The following is a 22,093-nucleotide window of genomic DNA, read 5'->3' on the forward strand; positions in this document are numbered from 1 at the left end:
TAAGCTGAAACAATTTAGGCATTTTTGTAATACATCAGATTTCCTCATCTAGCTCACCTAATTCCAATTGTAAATGAGTATGATGGAATTTAAGGAATCTGATGGTTAAAGGAACGGTAAATCTACGACTTGTCCTACTAGTCGAATACCCACCTTCCTCTTCTTTGAGTTTTTTAAATTCGCTCCGTTATTTCAACTGTTTGCGTAAAAAAAGTAGGTGATACAACTTGTTAAGTATCATATTTTAGTTTAGCACCTCAAAAATGGAAATAAAAAAAATTTTCTATAATTAACTTCATATTAAATTTTCATTCTAATCACTACAAGACTTGTTTTCTAGTTTCTATTTAACCTAAGATGTCAACATGTTACTCTAATTATTACTTTTATCATTTGATTCATACAAATACACATATTTATTTCTACTCATTTGTAAATTTGTATAAATTGGTTCTGTAAATAAAAGCATCAATTTTATTTTATTTTTTTTTATAAATTCTGTTCGATTTGTGCATTATATTTTTTATGATAATAAAAAAGAATGTGCTCGCTGACTAATGAAGAAAATATGTTTAGTTCAGATTATTTTTGATAAAAAATAAAAATCTGATAATTGAATTTGGAACCGTTAAAAACCATGTTTTGTCAAAATAAAACCATTGACAATATTGGTTTTTAATTAATTTGTAGTAAAAACTATTAACAATAAAACTAGCAAGGGTAATGTATATAAATTATGTTTGTACTTATTCTAATAGTGATTATGTTTCAGAATTTCGCTCACTCTTTCTTGTCCAATGAATCTAAAGCTCTACCCATTGGATCGACAAATATGTTCCTTGCGAATGGCTAGTTGTAAGTATATTGTACAATTCAAATACATACTGTTATTTATATCAATTTCCATAATTTTTAGTATCCACTAGAACAAAATTAAAATCATATATGCATTAGTTCCATTTTAAATAGCGTGAAAAATTTTCTTGGGACGCTGAATTGTATTTCCAAATCATAAAGTTCAGTGTTCCCAATATGCTAGGTGGCACTAGCTAGCACAATAAATCAATGTTACATTATTTGAAATTATTCAAATATTAAAACATTTTAATACTTTGGCAATACCATGATGGGGAATTAATACCTCTACGACTTCTAATACACGTGGCATCCTAATAATGGATTACTTATGTGTAGTACCGCTGATTTTAATAGTAAGCAAACAGTGGACACACATTTCAAATTCTTAAGATCGGCTGAGTTGCATCTAGACTTCATTTTCTATTTTAGTTTTAGGTATATATCGAAAGAATGGTAGTTTTATTAAAGCCGCTTTCAATTTTAAAAAAGTCGAATTTGAAAATATAGTTATTGGAAAATTGTCGCTTTCGTTGCATAGTTGGTTAGGTTACCTAACCTAACCAGAATTTTTTTATAATGTGATGGTAGTTATTAGACAGATTTTCTCTAAAAACAAAATATCGTCCTCAGAGCGGAAACGAAATCTTTCGGATTTGGACTTCGAATACAAATCAAAATGAAAAAAAACTAAACAATACAACGAACACCGGGAATTTGGTTATGTATTAAAACCGATATTCTTTTATCTTTCTGAAAACGCATAAGTCATATAGAGACCTATTAAAAAAGAAAAAGAAGAGCCATGAAGCCGATTTCAATGAAGTTAGTGCCTTCCTTTATTAAAAGATGGCACTAACTTAATTAAAAGCGTTCTATTAATGGCACCTTGTGAGCGTGTGTAGCTTTCAGAACGTCACAAATTAAGTCGGTTACTAAAATCGTCGTTCCGATAATTTCATATTATCTAAATTTACCGGTTTTTTATATTTGTATGTAGCACATGTTCTACAATCAAAAAACTGTTTATTTTATCTCGTAATACATGAAAAAAAAGGTAACGATGCCGAAACTAAAGCAGAAATTTCAAGGTAAAACATGTTTACGTTTCGATACACTCTCCTATATTAACTCAATCCGCCATTTAAATATGAAAAATTGATGCTTCTGTTATTGATAAGCCAGCCACCAAATAATAAACGGCTTGTCTTGCTTATGGTGCCAATATGCATCAAACAGCTAAATTTCAACAATATGTTTAATTACATCGCAGTCAACATGTTGAGCGTAAATATGAATTAACTTATACTTCATTCGATTAGCGAGAATAGCAATTTATCTGACTAAAAGCAATAATAATGCAGCATTGTGTGGCTATCTGTATAACTCTGTTTATATAGTTTTACGAGTATAATATTTCAGCTTGACCACCTTGAATCTTAATGAATCTGTAACATTTTGGGTGAATAATATAATAACTCGTGAATAATACATATAAAAGATAAAAGTTTACAAAGAATAACATACTCGATGAATAGAAAAACTTTGTACATATTTACACTGACGCATCGAGATTTCAAGATGGGTACGGGTATCGCTATCATTACACTAACCTCCAAATATATGCTAAGAGCTCTTCCAACTTCATTCATTTTCACTGCTGAATTATATGCATTATATCGAGCCAAGGGCGTCACCAGGGGGGGCAGGGAGGTACAGTTGCCCCCCTCCTAAAGATCAAATGTAGCTAGCCGCAAAGCGACCAAAGGCCGTGCGAATAATTGACTTCCTAACCTATTAATAACTTCCGCATCGCATGACAAATTAAGGGTTAACGTATATTGTAGAAAGTATTTAAATATTCAGAGTAACATTGAGGTTTTGAAATCCGTTTTTAAAATCGCCATCATTTTTCACGACTATATCAGATTTGCAAAAACGCAAGGCCATTAAACAGTGTAAAAATATGTAGGTAGGTATGTTGTATGTGTGTGTGTATGTGCATTGTACTTCTTTCTACGACAGCCGTTCACCAGCATTCACGTTAGTTTTGTATAATTTTTGTGCTGCATACCTAAATTACAAGTTATTGTTACGAACATACAATTTTAATTGGTTTTGTGAACAATGCCATCTGTAAGTGTTCATAAGAAACACCTACAGACAGTTGAATAAATGGACACCAATTCTTGTAAAACGGCCACTTTCAGAATTTCCTTCATTATCGGGATTATATTGGTAGCCAAATACTCGGCTTTGATGGAGCCCGTTGTCAACGTACTCCAATCTGTAGCTTTGGACGTGGTCAAAGCCTCGGAACATGTTAAAAGGATTTTACTTTTAATTAAAAACCACAGACAGACGCAATTATAAAGCAAGCTGCTGTTGTTGCAGTGAAAGTCGGAATGGTGGAGGACATTACATCAATGCCGCGTATTAGGGGGAAACAACGTCATAGAAGCAATCATCCAGCAGAAAGCCCTTCAGAATACTGGAAGAGGTTTTTAGTAATACCATACTTGGATTCAATTATCACCTCCCTAGAAGTACGTTTTGCTGAAGAAAACACGCCATAATTCGCATTATCTAAGTTACACCCGGCGCAGATGCAAAAGATGACAACTGAAAATGTGAAACAAATTTGTGAATCTATTGCTCAGTTTTATGATTTACCAAACATAAAGAATGAAATCGAACCTTAGCAGTAATTGTGACACGATAGACTTAATCTAACAAATATAACAATTCTTGATATCCTAAAAGAAAGAAATTTTTTCTTTCCCGAAACGGAAAATTTTTGCCAATTCGTACCATGCACGACGTATACAGTAGAGCGATCCTTTAGCAGCCCTAGAATACTAAAAAATGGCTAAGAAGCACCATGGCAGAGGATCGCCTTAATGGTCTGGCCAATAAAAACGTAAATAATTTTAATGATAAAGTGGTTGAAATTTTTGCAAAATATCCCCGCAGGTTATTTTTTATTAAATATTATTTTTGTTGAAATAAATGATTATTACTGTGTTTAAAAGTTTTATTTAGTTATTGTGCTGTCCAGTGGCGGCGCAAGACCTAAACTTAATGTGGGCAAGATACATTTCGCGAGGCCCTCTGATGGTGCAAGAAGGATGAAATATAAAATAAAAATCACTTGAATTTAGCAGTTTTCCATTGATTAAGAAAAAAACTTAATTTTCACTCATACTTCTTTGGAAAAAAAATTAAAAAAAGAAATAATTAAAGAAACAGACGCTATATCTGCTTTAATAGATAAAACTCCCAAAACTGAAAGTCTTTCTTGAATCATAGGATTTCTTAAATAATTTTTAATTAGTTTTAATTTTGAAAAGCTTCTTTCATCGGAAGCAGTACTTACAGGTATTGTTAACAAAATTCTAATGACAATGTTAATAATTGGGTAAAATTATTTCAAATCGTTATCTATGATATATTGGCGAAGATGCTTCACGTCTTTGATGGAGTATTTCCTCTTTTGGAATTTTTTTAACTTGTTTAAGTCATAGAGAAAACCAAAATTTTCAAAATGTTTATATAAAGACATAAATCTCGATTCCATGTTACTTATCACAGAACCAATCATGGTGATAAAAAAGTCTGTTTCATACCGGCTTTTAACAGTCTCTATAGGTTGATCGCTGCCTTCATTATCAAACATTCTTCTATTTTTGGCTACCCTTTTATTTTTAAAATCTTTTGGCAAACCATAACTGCTTTTCTAAACAAACTGACGAGCGTCCGACAAGCATTTTTTTAATCCAGTTTGTCGATATTCTTTGATCCAGTCACAAAATGTACACAAATATTGTAAGAGTAATGTCTAAATGAACTTGTGCAGATTGCCGTAATATACTAATGGTATTGACACGCGTTAACAACTCATACATAAATTCTAAGCTAAACATTTCGTTTAAGACGAAATCGCATTCACTGAGTGTGTCCGATTGTTCAGTTTGGCATTTTAAGTTTTCTATGCATTCAACAACATTATCAAATTGCAATAATACAGCCTTCACCTCCTGGATTTTGCTTTCCCACCTTGTGTCTGATAAAGACTTCATACTAACCTTTGATTATTTTCCAGCGTTTGCTGTAACTTGGAATTTTTTTTTACGGTCAAAAGCTTATTTTCGATATTGATTACCTGTAAAATATGAACGCATAATATGCAGTCATTACAGAGATATTGGATCCAAAGATTTTCTAATCACGTCACACAAGATTATTCGCATATATAGTAGTCTGGTGGCTCGGCGGTAGTGGGGCGAATGTGTGCTTGATGCCGAGTATTTACCAGATACTCTAGAATAAGAAAAACCTTGTGGCGTGTACTTTTGGATTCTCCATACTTTTTTAAATTTATTTTCGGCTGTGAGGCTCGTGGCTCTTGGCACCGCGAGGCTGTGGGAGGTGGCCCACACCGCCCACGCTTTACGTTGCCTCTGGTGCTATCGAGGGCTTGTGAAGTTTTATACATCGATATTGATATTAGAATCGTTCTTATTACAATCGTCATCGAGGCAGAGACTTCCAAAGTGTAACGCTTCATGCTCTCGACTGTACCAGGCGTTCACATTTTTTATCCTCTATAATATTACTCCATTGTCCCCCCTTAGTCATAAGCTGACGACGCCCTTGTCTCGAGCTACACACATCGCTGCTTTGTCAGAGAAACCTAATCACCTCATACTCACAGATTCCCTCAATCCAAATCAAGCAGTAACTGCAAAACATGAAAGATGACAACAAAAAAATGCGTTTTATTGGATCCTCTCACATAAAAGAATAAAAAGAAACGAAGAGGTAGACATGGTCGCTAAGGAAGCTGTAAATAGTGATAGTGCGGAGTGTGTGAACTTTTTAACTAGTGCCGAGTACGTAAACATAAAGTGCTCAATGAATGGGAGAACAAATGGTCAACGTCGTGAAGTGAAACCATGACCAGTGCTACCGAAAAATTGAAGAGATGAAGTTCTTCTAACGCATCTCCGTCTAGGCCATACGCGACTGACCTATAGCTAATTATTTGATGCTAAACCCTCAATGTAACAACTCCAATTGCAATTTGACTATAAAACACATAATCGCAAAGTGTCTTTTAATGCAAAATGATCAAATCTACCACGAACAATATCTGAAATTTTAGAACCTAAATACAATATTACTAACCTCAAAAACTACCTCAGGCAGATCTCGATCAAAAACTTAATTCAACAAATATCTATGTAATATTAACATTTAACTTGTACTATTAAAAAAAATTTAATCACTAAAGCGGTTGATGCGAATTTTGTAATAAAAAAACGTTTCTTCTACCACATTGTCAAGCTGCCAACATCAATTTTTCCTTCCGAATTATGTGTTCAATAGCTTTTTGTCGATTCCCACAACTTTTTATTCATAGGATTCGAATATTACACTGTATATTATTGAAAGGGATTGTTATGGCTTAAGAATATTAACATTATTTCTATTGCTTTCACTTGCCACACGTTTAAAAAATAGACTATAGCAGAAGTACGATTTTTTTCTTATTTGGGAAAAAAACAATAATTTATTCCAAAAATGTTTGCAACCAAAAAAATACATTCAATTTCTCAGTCTAATTTGCCTCAAAGTATTTAATCTGACAAACAACTTCAGATCTTATTAATATTGGGATAATTAGACTGTCAACAAAAAAGTTTTCTCCGGTTTTTTAGGTCGCTGCTGATATTGTGACAAAACTTTACGGTAAAAATTTCAAGAATTAATGAACCAAAACTTTTCCAATTCGTCCATATAAAAGATTTATATAATATTATGTATCAATCGAGACAACAATATGATGTATAAAAAATCATTATCGGTTACAACTCCAAAAACAAATTCGTACTACACAACAAAGCTGAAACACAACATTTCGTAGATAAACTCGACATGATGTTAAATCATAAGTGAGAAAAATTATAAAAAGGACCATATTATAATGAAATTATCCCAATAAATACGAAGAAAAATTTACATTTCCTCCACATTTTTCAAACCACCCAACAATATTAAATTTCGATTCTATACAATGAAATACTCAGAATGTCAAGTATCAAATTAAATTTTCAAAGTAACGAATAACATGAAAATGAAACGAAATTACATCACAAGGGAAACGACAATCATAAAACACAGTTTTAAATTTAACGTTTTCATTCAAACTGATTCAAAGGTAGCTTATATAGAAAAGTAAAATGCCGCTTTCTTTATTTAGTATTTGCTTTATTGCTTAGCAATTTACAAATGCTATTTACGCATCAAAATCTTCATCGCAAATAAAAAGAATCATCTGAGAAAAAATTTTATTCTTTGAATTATGTAATTCGATGTATGTTTTCTGTTATATTTATATTTGGTAGAAAGTTATGGTTGGTTGCAATCGGCTGATGAATTATACGTCATTACAATGAACATAGGATCTTGGATCCGTCGTAAATTCAATTATTGTACAGATTTCTATAACTTTATGTTCGACATAGGGAGGCTAAGTTGACCAAACACAAATTTCAGTTGTTTTCTAGTGTACCACGAGGACTCAATACTAACCAGAAAAGCATTACCGTGGGCGGAGTTTTTGTAGTACGAATTTTCACCACGAGACGTTAAATAGCGTTGAAAAATTTGTTCATCCTCTGTCAACGTAACACTGATTCAGACTTTAAGGTCATTATTGGTGGCGAGTTATGGTGCTATGGTTATAACCCAGAATCAAAGCAACAATTAAATCAATAGAGGACGCCGTCTTCACAGCGTTCAAATAAAGCTTGTCAAATCAAATCAAACATCAAAAAATGCTCTTTCACTTCTTTTATGTCATTGGCGTAGCTCATGCAAAGTTTATTCCCTAGGATCAGAGCGTCAAGTAAACATTTTATTTAGAAATATTCCTCCACAAATACCCGATTTATGGCAGACAGAAGATTGATTTTTCCAACATGGCAATGCACTTGCACACACAACCATATCCGTTCAACATTTTTGGCAAGAAATAGCTAAAAATAGCATGGCTTAGTACTTTACTCGTCCAGTCTGATCCCGTGTGACTTTTTCTTATTTTCACGGATGAAAAAAAGCATGAAATTATACAACATTGAAGAGGTCAAGGCAAAGGCTGGCCATTTCTACAGATGTTTCATACAGTGTATCATTGATTGAACAAATGAATCAATTGTAATGGAAAGTATTTTGAAGGTGATGACGTTGTTTGGTTCAAATTTTGAAATTAAGCATACTTTTTTATAATTCCAGCCATATACTCCTTCATATTAGGTACTGTTAGTATATTAGCAAACAACCTACTACCTATTACCGTCTCTCTCTAGAAATTCTCGTGAAATCGGACAATAGAAATGGATTTTAACGACCTTTTATTAAAAAAAAGTGTCCGTAGAGCTTCGATACAAATAATCATTATTTCAAAATTACAATCAAAAATTTAACTTCAAACTAACGTTGTGCAGAAAACGTGCAATACACTCATAAGACTATATTTAAAAAATTGAAACTGATAATATCCATTTTGAAAGAATAGATAAATATGTTACTCATACAGATAGGCAACACTGTAAAGTAGAACTAACAGAACAAAGTAAACATAGATCACTTATTCTTAAATGGTTCACGAAAGTTTTATTTGATCTGATTAAATAGACGCCATCTAGGTAACTAAACCTTTACTACTAATTTGACATCTATCATAAAATAGTGAGAAATTCAAATCAAATCAACTGTGCGAAGATTTTTTCTTTTTTTTTATTTAGTTCATACCACTAACTTTTAACAAGTACTCAATGAATATTTAAGTTTATCTTTTTTATTTAAAATGTATTTCAAGCTTGTTTCTAAGGTATATTGTCCTCAAAGCAATTTACTTTTAAGAACTAAATAGCAAAAAAGTTGAATTTTAGTAATGATTTTGAAATTTCATAAAAGCATTTATTGCCATCCTTAAGAGAAGTTAGGGGTTTTTAACAATGATTCTAATAAATTTTAATAATAACCAATGATTAATGTTCCTATTAATTATAAAAGGCAAAAATAAAATGTAACAAAATCCATTTCCAAATACAAGGTTGCATACAAAAATGACCTTAACTCTAGTATTGTCTATATCCAATTGTCAAACATTTTAAATATTAATGAGGATATGAGAATAAATGCATTACATTGATGGACTCCCAAAGGGAAACATTTATTCTCAAAACATTACTAAACAAATTATCAATATAATTAGTGATCGGTAGGATTGTCCAAAAAGGTTCATATAACATGAAAAGCATAACTAACTTTTAACTGCACAATTATTACGAATCGACAACCAATGTCAACGTAATTTCTGGCGACTTTATTTATGCTCATCTTAATTGAAATTAAAAATTAACTTGACCTAAATTCATCTGCATAAACCGTCTATAAAATAGGTGATTTGTAAGCGTGAAACATTACAAATTAGTTTGAACCTGGAATAAAATATTTTCCTCGCGGGTGCTAGAGACATTTGACTCCCCATCAACGGTGTGTATCTAGGGAGTCTTTAATATATGTATCTAGGGTGTCTGTAATCTATGGGAAACCTACAATGTGAATTACCGACTGACGTATTTAAACATTTTTCTGAAATCTTAAAAACGAATCATCCTATTTCAGATGGATGGACTACAGATGACCTGGTTTTTCTATGGAAACAAGGAGATCCTGTACAAGTAGTTAAGAATTTACATTTACCCAGATTTACTCTAGAAAAATTTTTGACTGACTATTGTAACAGTAAAACAAATACAGGTAAAACAATTTTAATACGTGGATTGTTTAGAAAGAAAATATAAAGTGAAAAAACTTTCCCATCCATATTTCGCTATTATTTAGTAAATGCTTGGCCTTTTTTCCATTAAAAGCTTTTTGAAATGTGATATTATTCTATTGTTTAGACTACTGGCTCCCGGCTTCTTAAAGGGCGGGTTAAACAACTAGAAGTAGTCGTAAAAAGTTTCCCATTTCATAATTTAATCTTTTAAGTTGTTTGATATGTTTACATTGAAAGCAAACTTTTGAGAATCACTTTAATAAATTCGACTAGGGAATTCACAATAATATACTTAGATTATTATAGCATTCCGTAGTTAATTGTTAAATTAGGTCATCGAAATGTCAAATTAATCCTTTAATTGATGTAAAAGAGACAAAAAACCTTCTCAAGATATTTACGAAGTGCGAGATGTGACGTAGAAATAACGGAAATAATAGTTTGTAATACAACCAACACGAGCCTCTTAAATTAAACTGCAGAACGATCTTACCGAGCTCAATTAAGCAGCACGTATTAGATATTCTGTCCAAAAAAGATCGATTTTTATTTCGATTCGAGTAGCAACCTGATGAATCGATTAAAAAAAACGAGGTTCGAAAGATCGATTTTAAAAAATCGCTTTTTCCCAAGGCAATCGAAAAGAGGCGCTCACAAAAAACAGATGATTCCACGTTACTCATATATACTACGGTTATTGAATCAACATAGTAACGAATATAGTTTGTATGGGATAAAAATTTAGGTGTCTGCTATAAATAATGTTTCACTTCTCCGTTTAAGCCATTTCAATTGCAACTGTATTACATGTATGAAGGTTGCTGTTAGACAAGCAACGGGAACTAACTGCCATCTCGCTTGTTTTTGAATAATTAACCATTTAACTCTCTAATATTACGAGTATATTCAGCTAATTCTAAATAATTTCATTGTTTTTACAAAAAGATCGAATGTCGATTTTTAAGTGTGAAATATCAATTAACTGAATAAATCGAGTACAACATATCGTTTTGAAAGATCGATTTATTTGGTAAGAATCGATTCTTCGATTAATCGATTTCAGATCGCCATATCTAGTACGTAGTCTACCAGATCTAACCGCCTATTACTTTTTCTAATCTGGAAAATCAAGTCATTGAAAAAGGTAGGAATAGAGCAATTTATGGAAAACGAAAATTCGTAACGACTACATCTCTAGGAAAAGAGCTTACGAATAGCCTGGGTGGTGACTTTATCGGACTTTATCCCTTTATTCAGTACATAAAACATGCATATTCAATTTTAGTTTATCTTTTTGGTTTCAAATTCATCTACCTCAATGCATGAAAAATTCGATAATCATACTAAATCAGAAACTATTGGATCTTTCTAAACATTTTGATCATTAGAAAGATATATTAGCATTGTTAAAATAATTAATTGAAGTGTGTTAATAAACAATTATGTAGGTTAATATTTACAGAATTCTTGAAGCTGTTATATTTTTTTAGGTGAATACAGTTGTTTGAAAGTAGATTTACTATTCAAGCGAGAGTTTAGTTACTATTTAATCCAAATTTATATACCCTGTTGTATGCTAGTTATAGTATCTTGGGTATCCTTCTGGTTGGACCAAGGAGCTGTACCAGCTCGTGTATCATTAGGTAAGTTACAATTTTCACATACAAAAGAGATAAATTCAATTCTGCGGCAAATACAATGAATGCCATAAAAATTCAACAAAAATACCATGATACTTATTTGACAGTGACAAATGTCAGTTAACGATAACAAATTAATTACTAACCAATTTCGTTTCAAACAAAAAATTCTAAACTAGTCTGAAAAAGTTGTTTGTTGGACATAATGTTCCATACGACTTGTGGCTATTAAATAACGTTAATATAAAATATTTTATTTTGATATTATGTATAATTATTCATTATCACATTCAACGTATACCACTCTTCTATCGCTACATAGCTCCATGCAAATCTTCGATTGTTCAAAACTGTACAGGAAGTCTTTTTCTTCCGGGTCCTCTAGAACGCGAGCTACTTTTTCTCATAGCCTCAATAGACTCAAATCTTGTTGCTCTCAATGCAGATGTGACCTTAGGTGTGTGGTCTAACACTGAAATATTATACATGACTAGAAAACTCTTCACGTGCGAATTGAGTTAAAATGGTAAAATTTTCATGTAAAATTTGTCATACACAATCTATGTCAATTCCTATAGATTCAGCAATTAGCCGATGGTCAGATCGAACAAGATTACTAATTTTTTTTATATTCTCATCCATTTTTGACGTGAAAGGACGACCTGAACGTGAATCATCCTCAAAATGTTCTCGACCATCTTGAAAATGCTTAAACTACTAAAAAACATGTGGACGTAGACAAACCAAAAAAATAGCAATACAAACGAAGACAACGGCTACACTAGTTTGTCTACAGACACGGTAGACACGCATTCGAAAGAGAAGGCTTCAGGATAAACAGCTGACAGTTGGTAATCTTTGGCGCATGCGAACTTATTCTGTAGCAGCGCTAGTCTCGTTAATTAATAGCGAATATACAATCCTTTCATATTCTGTTATTAGAGTTCTACTGAATAGTCCCATTGTGCATCTTATAGAATATCTTGGAACTAATTAATCGGAATCATAATTAACTCATGGAAGTTGTCATTGAAGATTGACAGAAAGTTTCGCTACTATGTTCAGACATATTTGAAGAACCATAGCATGAATCAAGATCGTATTAAGACATGTTGAATAGTTGACTAATTGGATTGATATTTAGTGAAGTTGTGTGATAATTTTGTCTGATGTAATCAGTACAAAGATATTCAGAAAACTGTTTAATACCATCTTTATTTATCAACTTATTGTAATTTGCGCACAGTCTCTTATTATGAAAACTTTTACCCCTTTTTGTTAATTGCTCTATTATCATATGAAATTGCTGCATATTATTCATAAGAGGAAATATGCAATAAGAATAAGGTATATATATTTGGATATCTACTTTATACACAGAGTTCTGAAGATATCCTTGTTTGAAGTAATAAATCCCAAATTTTCTTTGAGCTCTATGTTTCTCAGTTTCTTCGTTTCTCCAATTGTTTATTGATTCAACAAAATATTTGTGGACGTCATCAAAATAGATATTTGTGAAATGATGAGTCAAATCTCTGTCTGTCCAGCCGTTTCTTTGGGAAACACTTGGACTTGGATTCATAGTTTTCTGTCACGGGAACTAAACATGTGCGTATCTTTACATTTTTTAACGTGAAAAATTATGTTGTTATGACAATTCCGTAAATTTATATATGACTTAAACATATTAATTACAGGTGTAACAACCTTATTGACTATGGCGACCCAAACGTCAGGGATCAACGCATCTTTACCGCCGGTCTCATACACCAAAGCCATCGACGTCTGGACAGGAGTATGCCTAACTTTCGTATTTGGAGCATTGTTAGAGTTTGCACTTGTAAATTATGCTTCACGATCCGATATGCACCGTGAAAATATGAAAAAACAAAGGCGACAATGTGAACTTGAACATGCTGCTTCTCTGGATGCTACATCTGACCTCATTGACACAGAAAGTAACGCTACGTTTGCGATGGTAAGTTCCTATCTTTACAACTTTATATACATTTCCAATAGAGATGGTTGATAATGATCAGCCATAAGCACATATGGATTGAAATGATGGATTTTGTGACCGATATTTGTTTGCTTATTAATTAATTTTATGCTTAATAATTACAAATAATTTCAAACATTTGATATTTTTGAATATGTTGAATTATCCTTTAGCATACGAGACTACTCTAAGTCAATATGCAACATTCTTGATTCTATATTATTATTATTTACAGAATGAATAGAATATAAGTAATAGAATGTGTTTGAAATTTTTTATAGCTATTAATGATCAGCCCTATAATACGGAATGGAATATTTTACTACTATTAAAAACAAATATGTTTTAGTCTTAATGAATAGTGTATTAAATTTTTAAAAATAATTTTGTTCCAGAAACCCCTAGTACGACACCCAGGCGATCCAATGAGCCTTGAAAAGATTCGTCAATGTGAGATCCACATGCAACCAAAACGCCCCAATTGCTGTAGGTCGTGGCTATCCAAGTTCCCTACCAGATCAAAGCGCATCGACGTTATCTCAAGAATAACATTTCCGCTAGTCTTTGCGCTTTTTAATGTAATATATTGGTCTACGTATCTCTTCAGAGAAGAAGCAGAAGAATCCTAAACATCATTACCTACCTTAATTATTGTGATTTTTCATAAGTGTAAATATATCAGTTACGAAGATTTTGTGTCATTTATTACCTTGCAAACACAATAATTACACAAAAAACTTGCAAAAAATAAAAACTTTGACTCCATGGCAATTATGCATTATCCTAATTTAACTAAATCTCGATTTTTCTTTAGATTTTAGACAAGACTTTTATCCAACTTATCCGACAACCATTTAATCAATTATATTTTTCATGCAACTAGATGAATCGAAGTCTATTTCATTTGAAATGATATAATGAAGTAGGTATTTATAAAATGCCAGATTTTAGGTCTCTTTTGATAAAAAATGAATTCAAAATAACAAGTAAGAATTGGAAGTTTCGACCTTCTTCGGTCTTCATCAATATTTTGATCGAAACGTCAAATTTTGTCTGGTACTTTGAACTGAATTTAAAATCAGGATAAATCATCACGAAAAACAAATAAAAACGTCTAACAAAATTTCAATGTCAAAATATTTTATTACTCAACATACGGGTTAAAAGGTAAGCAGATTTACGAAGATATGTTTAATACCCTTGGTGATCAATGTCCTTCTTATGCGACCGTGTAAAAATTGGACTGCAAGCTTCAAAAGAGGTAAATTTTTCATTGAAGATGATGACCGATCGGGAAGGCCAGTATCTGTGTCAGTCCCCGAAAATATCGATGCAGTTCATGATATGATTTTATCAGACCGTCGAATTGGGTTAAAACGGATCTGATCTGAAGCACTGAATATTTCATAAGAACGCGTTCATTATATAGTTCACGTCAATTTGAACATAAGGAAAATTGCTGCAAAATGGATCCTCAAATGTTTGAATGATGACCAAAAGCGTGTAAGGGTAGAAGCATCGCGTTCGATCTGTGCTCGATTTGAAAACGATGTAGACTTGTTACTATGGATGAGACTTGGGTACATTTCTACGATCCAGAAACAAAACAACAATCGATAGAATGGCGACCCTCTGCTTCTTCAAAACCTAGGAAGTTTTGTGTCCAAAAATCTGCTGGAAAAGTTCTTGCTTCAGTTATTTGGGATTGCTATGGAGTAGTCATGATTGATTTTTGGATAAGGGTAGAACAATAAGTGGAGATTACTATTCGATATTACTGACCACTCTACGGGAAAAAATTAAAGAGAAAAGACGCGGAAAGCTATCCAAAGGTGTTTTGTTTTTGCAGGATAACGCCCCTACACACAAATATCATGTTGTCATGCAAAAAATTCGTGATTTCGGGTTTGATTTACTACAACACCCCCCTTATTCACCAGATTTGGCTCCGTTCGACTATCATCTCTTTCCTCAACTGAAAAAAAGTTTAAAAGGTCGTAAATTGTCTTCGAACGAGGAGGTAATAAAAGCTGTGGAAGTCTGGTTTTCAGAACAAGAAGAAACATTTTTTTTAAAAGGTCTAGAGACGTTGCAGGTTCGATGTAATAAATGTATCCAATTAAGAGGAGAATATGTTGTGTAATAAAATATTTTTACATTGAAATTTTGTTTGGTGCTCGTATACAGAAATGTTTACAACCATTATAAAACTCAGAATAAAGTTACTTGGAACATCCAACAATATTATTGAACTTTGAAAATTAGTTGTAAAATTTTAAACAACGGTATTCTCCTTCTATTTACAAGTACAATAAAACATTAACTATAACTAGAGACGCAAAATTATAACTACAGTAACGGTTCGAAATGTCATTATAGAAATAGGTTTATAGGAGTAATTAATTCAGTCGTTGAAAATAATTTCAATAGAATGGTTTTTGTAGATACCACATAATCACATTAATGAAAAAATATTGAAATTATCTGCGATAATACAGAGCACATTTGATAGGAATTAATTAAGGATTTCAATATTAGAGTTTAAACGTATTTTCCATAATTGAGCTCATAACTTTATCTTTGTTATATCACTATATCCATGCAAAAATTTGAAAATAAGCTCGTGTCTTTTCTCAAAAACACCTTCACATTTATACTTTTGACTAAAAGTTTTTGCAAGATTATGACTTGACATTAGTTTAAACGTAACATATTTAACTTTAGAAAATAATGAAATGATTGTTTAATTATATACATCTTATCAAATGGTACCCATTTAAATGAACCATCATTATATTTTGTATTTTGAATACTGTTTTGTTTTACAAAATTCCAATTCAGTTTAAATGATGATGATATTAGCTTTTGTATTAAAAATTTAATTTTGTATCACAAAATCAATTATATATTTTAAAAAATTATAAATTATTTATTTGGTTTGTAGGATATGGGAAATATGAGACACTGAATAAAAAATAAAGTTTTTTTGACTAAATATTTGATATAATTATCTCGTTCTATTTGAACTGATAATTATTTGACTTATTTAAGCTTAAAGATATAGTTTTATTCTTATTTTCGGTAAATCATTTTAAAGATTCCAAATAAAGGAACGCTTGTATCAATAAAAAATTGTAAATGTTTTGTAAGAACATTTATTGGAAAAAATATTGTAATAAAAAAACATACAAAGTTTTGTCTTATATAAATATAATTCCCAATTTGCATACAATAGATGAATGAGTATACATAGATCAGATTTACAAATAAAATATTTAAAATATCAGAAATTCTAAAATATGACAAAATTTGCACACGTGAACCAAATACGTGAAATAATAAGTTTCATTCTATTACATTATCACTATGTTATACTTGTAGAATACTCTACTTTCAAAAAAATATCTTAAGCGTAACTAAAAGAAGTGTACCAAAACTAGAAACTGTCGGTACCTGCCGCCATTTTAGTAAGTGAAAACAGAAAGTATATCAGTGATTTATCAACTTCTACTGAATATAAAAAATAGAAAGGTGGTTAAGTTAAAAAAAATACAAAAAATGCAATTTATAAAATAAAATCTTCCAATGAAATTTGATCAAAACACATCATTTTTGAATCTGTAACAAATTCTAATAACCTATTAAGTATCAACTATTCTTCATTTCTGTTTCACCATCCAAGTAATTCATATTTTTTGCGTTTTTACTCAATATACAGAATTTTTATAAAGGTGTTTTTTACTTTTTGCCTTTTCTAAGTAAATATTTCAATACTCAGCCACCATTCTGTATTTCATAATTTTAAACAACGAACAATTTGAATAAAAATTGAAGTAAAGAATTTTCACTAGTTGTTCAACCAGGTATATCAAAACTTTGTTCTACAATGGCAGTTTTGATCATACATAACATATTATACATGATGTATAGGATATTTAACTGAAAAGTATCACATTCCAGAATATCACATCTAACTGTAGCAGAATTATTGTATACTTAAAAAGATTAGGCACATTTTAAATTTTTGTAAATCTGAAACAATGAAAAAAGAATACGTAATATAATAACTATCCCCACATTAACATACGAACAAGAAATTGGGGAATCCAGTGAATCTATGAAACCAATATTGAAGCAATTGGTTTGAAATATTTGAAAAAAAAGGGTGAAGAAGGATACGACATCCCAAACTGATGCATGAAAAGTGGGCAGAAAAGGACATGAAATCCAATTAGAATATATATTTAGCGAGTTATATTTGACAAAATAATTTTTGGTATATTTCAACAATAACTTGCAGAAAAAATAATGTTAGGTAATAATTTGGATTTTTCTTCTCACAACCCAATTATTTTAGTTTTAAAATTACAAAAAATAGATAACTTTAATAAAAATAATGGACCTGACCATTAGGGTGGGCTAAAAAAAATTCTGATTTTTGTTTTTCAGCTACTACTAAAATATTGTTCAGGATGAGGAAAAAACATTTTTGTAAAGTTTGAGCTCTAAATTGAGATCAATAATAATGCTTCTAAATGTTCTTGATTTTAGGTCTCTTGAATATGTCAATTCAAAATCGCCATGTAACAAAACAATAAAATCAATTTTCTTAATGTCACATTATATAAAATTAACAATAACATAGGGACAGAATGGTATACGAAACCAACTTGGTCGTCAAGATATTTGAACTTCAATTTGTGTCATCCTATATCACAAAAAAGATAATAAGTTTGACTCATACATTTATCCAGCTATCAGATCCTGAATTTAGAGATTTGGCTATTCAAAAAGCAAAAACTGCATAATTATCCGGAAAAAAATGATAAACAACATATTCAAGAAAAGGATAAACAGATACTATAATCAATTAAGACACAAATCAGAATCGAAACATCAAAACATAAAACTTTTTCCTCGTCAAATGTACAAGGACTTTCTCAACAACTATCGAATTATTTCAACAAATATAATATTATTATAAGTCATAAAGGATATAATACATTATCCAAATATTTCACTAAATTAAAATCTAAAACACCAAAAAACAAAAGAAGTATATATCAAGAGACTTGTACTAATTGTGTCGCTGTCTACATAGGGCAGACATCTCAGTATTTAAAAAATGGACTAAAAGGTCCTCAACACGATAAAAAAAATAAAACTGCTTTAACGAACCATGAAATATCAAAAAAACTTAAATTCAATTATATTCAATATTCAAGTTTCAAAAATTCTTGGAACGGAATCTAATAGACGAAAAAGAGTATTTTTAGAATTATCGAAAATTATATACATATATAATAAAATTATCGAAAAATAATTAATTTTAAAACAGAAAATACCTAAAATCAAGAACATTTAGGAGCATTAATATATCAAAAGGTCTAAGAAATAAGAAATTGAAGAAATATCAATATTTAGTGGTTCTGCATCGTGATTTTTGATTTCTCATTTAAATTACACGGGAATCTTTTTTTTCGAATTCAAATGAATTTCAACGAATTATTTTGTAGTGAATCTAAATCTATTCAATCAAAATCTAACCAATCTAAATAATACAAGATGAATTTCACTATATTTTATAGTTTTGTACAAAAAATGACTTAAAAACATAAAACAATATATTTTTTGCGATTTTCCTTATTTTTACTTCCCAAAATTATTGAAAAAAACCTTAGGTTAATCAGCACAATTCATATGAAAGCGTTGAAAACGGATTTCAATGTAGTCGGAAGTACTGTAAAGATTTTTAATGCTATTATGTCTATTTTCTAATTATTTGTTATTTGAATTCAATTATATTGGAATCAGTTTTCAACGCTTTCATTCGAAACCTGCTGAATAACCTAAGTTTTTTTAATAAATTTGGGAAGTAAAAATGAGGAAAAACACGAAAAATATGTTGTTTTATGTTTTTAAGACATTTTTTGTAGAAAACTATAAAATATTGTGAAAGTCTCCATATATTATTTTAGGCTGAACTGCGAATAACTTTTAATCGAGTTGACTTAGCCAAAAATTATTTCATACCTTTTTTGTAAGCCGATTAATTTCCTACAAAAACATCTCTTTTTAACTACACAATAGTTTGTTGAAATACATTAAAATTTAAAAAAAAAAGTTTTTTTGGCCTACCCTACTGGCCATCCTTGGTGATTGGTATGAACTGAATTGGTTTTATTACCAATATAACAGAAATCCTGAACATATAAATAACCAATGACTATGAAAAATATTTTCTAATTGAAAGTTTTAAGAAAAAGGTAACACAGATTCAATCGTCCTTAATAGAAGAGCATAATTTGCAACACCATTCTAAAATTTTTGATTGAAATTTGCTGTATGTGTACAAAATTGCATTTAAAGTGCAAAAAGATAGTGTGAGAAAGAAAAATTCCAATAATTCGAGTCAAAAAGTAAATTTCGTGAGCACCTCTACTCTAAACTGCTAAGGCAAACTTTTCAGTTAAACTTCCTATTAAAAAGTATTTAAAATACACATTTGAAGTACCATATAAATACTGAAAGGAATTCTACATCTTCAAGATATAATAAAGATCACACTAATAATTGTTTTTTATTATTATATAATTAACTATTTACAAATAAATCACATATAAGCTTCTAAAAACTTTTTGAATACAAAATAAAAACTTCCATTGAAAAGGAAAGATCAATTGACCAAATTTTAATTTCTATCAACCCAATATATGAAAAAAATACAGATATCCAGAGAAAGGCGATGGAATGAAGAGAAGGCGTCGTCAACAACTGGGTTGTCATCCAGAGGTATCGAAGAATCAATACCAAGCTCATTACAAAAGAAATTAAGCAAGTTGAACAGATCTGTTACTTAGAGGCAAAGCAAAATCGTCATCCAAAATGTGACAATTAAGATATTTAGCAAGTACAAGAAATTAGTTGGCGAAATAAGATTTACAATGTTGTAGATGAGTTCAAGATGATGATTTGACTATAATTGGCTATAATTCCAAAAAGTAAAAAAACGATCCAGGATTCGACTACTGCGTGGTGATAGTTTGTAAATACAAAAAAATAATAGATGTTGTATATATACGTAACCTCTATTAATTTTGAATGAAGTCACAAATACATGGCTAAACTTGCAACAGATAATGATAAACGACAGATATTAGAAATGCAAATAGAAAACTATATTTGACATATGGGTCATTTGTAAATAGTCGAAAACTATTAACTCCAATTGTTTCCCAATTTTTAATAATTTAAAATAAAAGAATTTCCGTTATTATAATCATTGGGAAGATTCATTTCTAATATTATGCATTATCGTCAATAATTCTCGTGAAGATGATGCACAAGCTTAATATTAACGTAAGTATTATATACAATTTGAAATTGTGTGTATTTTTTAAAGTTTTTATTCTTTCAAAATTCATATACCTAAACCACTATCTACTCTACAAATTAAATTGGCACATTTTCATACTTTCAAGACTGATAAAAAAGTTTTAACTAGATCTATACAATATTAAGAAAAATTCAAAACGATACGGTGCCAAAAGTAGATTATTTAAAAGTTTAGTACAGACCTGATACTGAAATTGAGAAAAAACTGAGCAACAAGTAGTTATTACTATTGACAATACTACAGGGTGCGGCAGCATAACTTCCTTTTTTAAAAAGTTCGCCATTTAGTCGGTAGATGTCGTAACGGAGTGCTAGTGGTCTCGTTCGAGAGGGGGGACTATAAAGTTTTGTCCCGGCACAGTTCAGTCGCCATCATGCGTTGGAACAGTGAGGAGCGTGCGTTTGCCGTTGAGGTTTACTTTTCGAGCGGATGTTCTGTGATCGCAACCCAGCGCGCCTTTCGGAATCGCTTTAATTTAGCCCCCTTGGCCCCTGTCCCGGACCGGAAATCAATTGTTACGTGGGTCACTACGTTCAGACAAACTGCAAGTGTGACAAGACGAAGAACTGGAGTCCCTCGGCCCATTAGATCACCGGAGAACATTGAGTTAGTTAGAACTTCAGTGTTGCGATCACCACGGCGTTCTGCGCGCAAACATGCGTCTGCCCTTGGACTTTCCGATCGTTCTGTGAGGAGAATACTTCATGATGATCTTCATTTTCATCCATACAAGATGGCAATTGTGCAGGAACTTTCTGAACGTGACTTCAATTCTCGGAGGAACGCGTGTGAGGTTTTTCTGGAAGTCGTTCCTGAGGACGCTATTGTTTTTTTTAGTGATGAAGCCCATTTTCATTTGTGTGGATCCGTAAACAAACAAAACATGCGCTACTGGGCTGATACCAATCCTCGACAATTGCATCAACGGCCTTTGCATTCACCTAAAGTCACAGTGTGGTGTGCAATTTACTCACGTGGAATTATTGGTCCCTGGTTCTTTGAGGAAAATGAAGTCACAGTGACAGTGAATTCGCACCGGTATGTAAACATGTTACAGGAATTTTTTTCCCCACGGCTAGATGAGTTGGACTTAGGGGACACTTGGTTCCAACAAGACGGAGCAACGGCACACACTTCAAGAACATCGATGGCTGTTTTGAGGGAACACTTCCCAGAGCGCCTTATCTTAATTAGGGGCGATTTGGAGTGGCCAGCCCGCTCTCCCAATTTGACCCCTTGTGATTATTTCCTATGGGGTTTTTTGAAATCCCGTGTGTATGTGAACCGTCCAAGGACCCTACAAGATTTGAAGACGAACATCCAGGAAGAAATTGCCAACATAACGCCTGCTA

General features: G+C 31.5%; 1 protein-coding gene across 3 annotated transcripts in view; it reads left to right on the top strand.

The window, feature by feature from the left end:
- The window catches only part of LOC130450714 (glutamate-gated chloride channel), an 85,109-nt gene extending 71,073 nt beyond the window's left edge, over positions 1-14,036 (top strand). For all 3 annotated transcript variants that reach the window (XM_056789296.1, XM_056789294.1, XM_056789295.1), the window contains exons 5-9: positions 773-855; positions 9,550-9,684; positions 11,197-11,349; positions 13,044-13,324; positions 13,741-14,036. In XM_056789296.1, coding sequence (XP_056645274.1) covers positions 773-855; positions 9,550-9,684; positions 11,197-11,349; positions 13,044-13,324; positions 13,741-13,974 — 886 coding nt within the window. In that variant the 3' untranslated portion in view covers positions 13,975-14,036. The remainder of the gene's footprint in view (positions 1-772; positions 856-9,549; positions 9,685-11,196; positions 11,350-13,043; positions 13,325-13,740) is intronic.
- The last annotated feature ends 8,057 nt before the right edge of the window (positions 14,037-22,093 follow it).

The sequence above is a fragment of the Diorhabda sublineata genome, chromosome X (genome assembly GCF_026230105.1).
Source record: "Diorhabda sublineata isolate icDioSubl1.1 chromosome X, icDioSubl1.1, whole genome shotgun sequence".
Lineage (NCBI taxonomy): Eukaryota > Metazoa > Arthropoda > Insecta > Coleoptera > Chrysomelidae > Diorhabda > Diorhabda sublineata.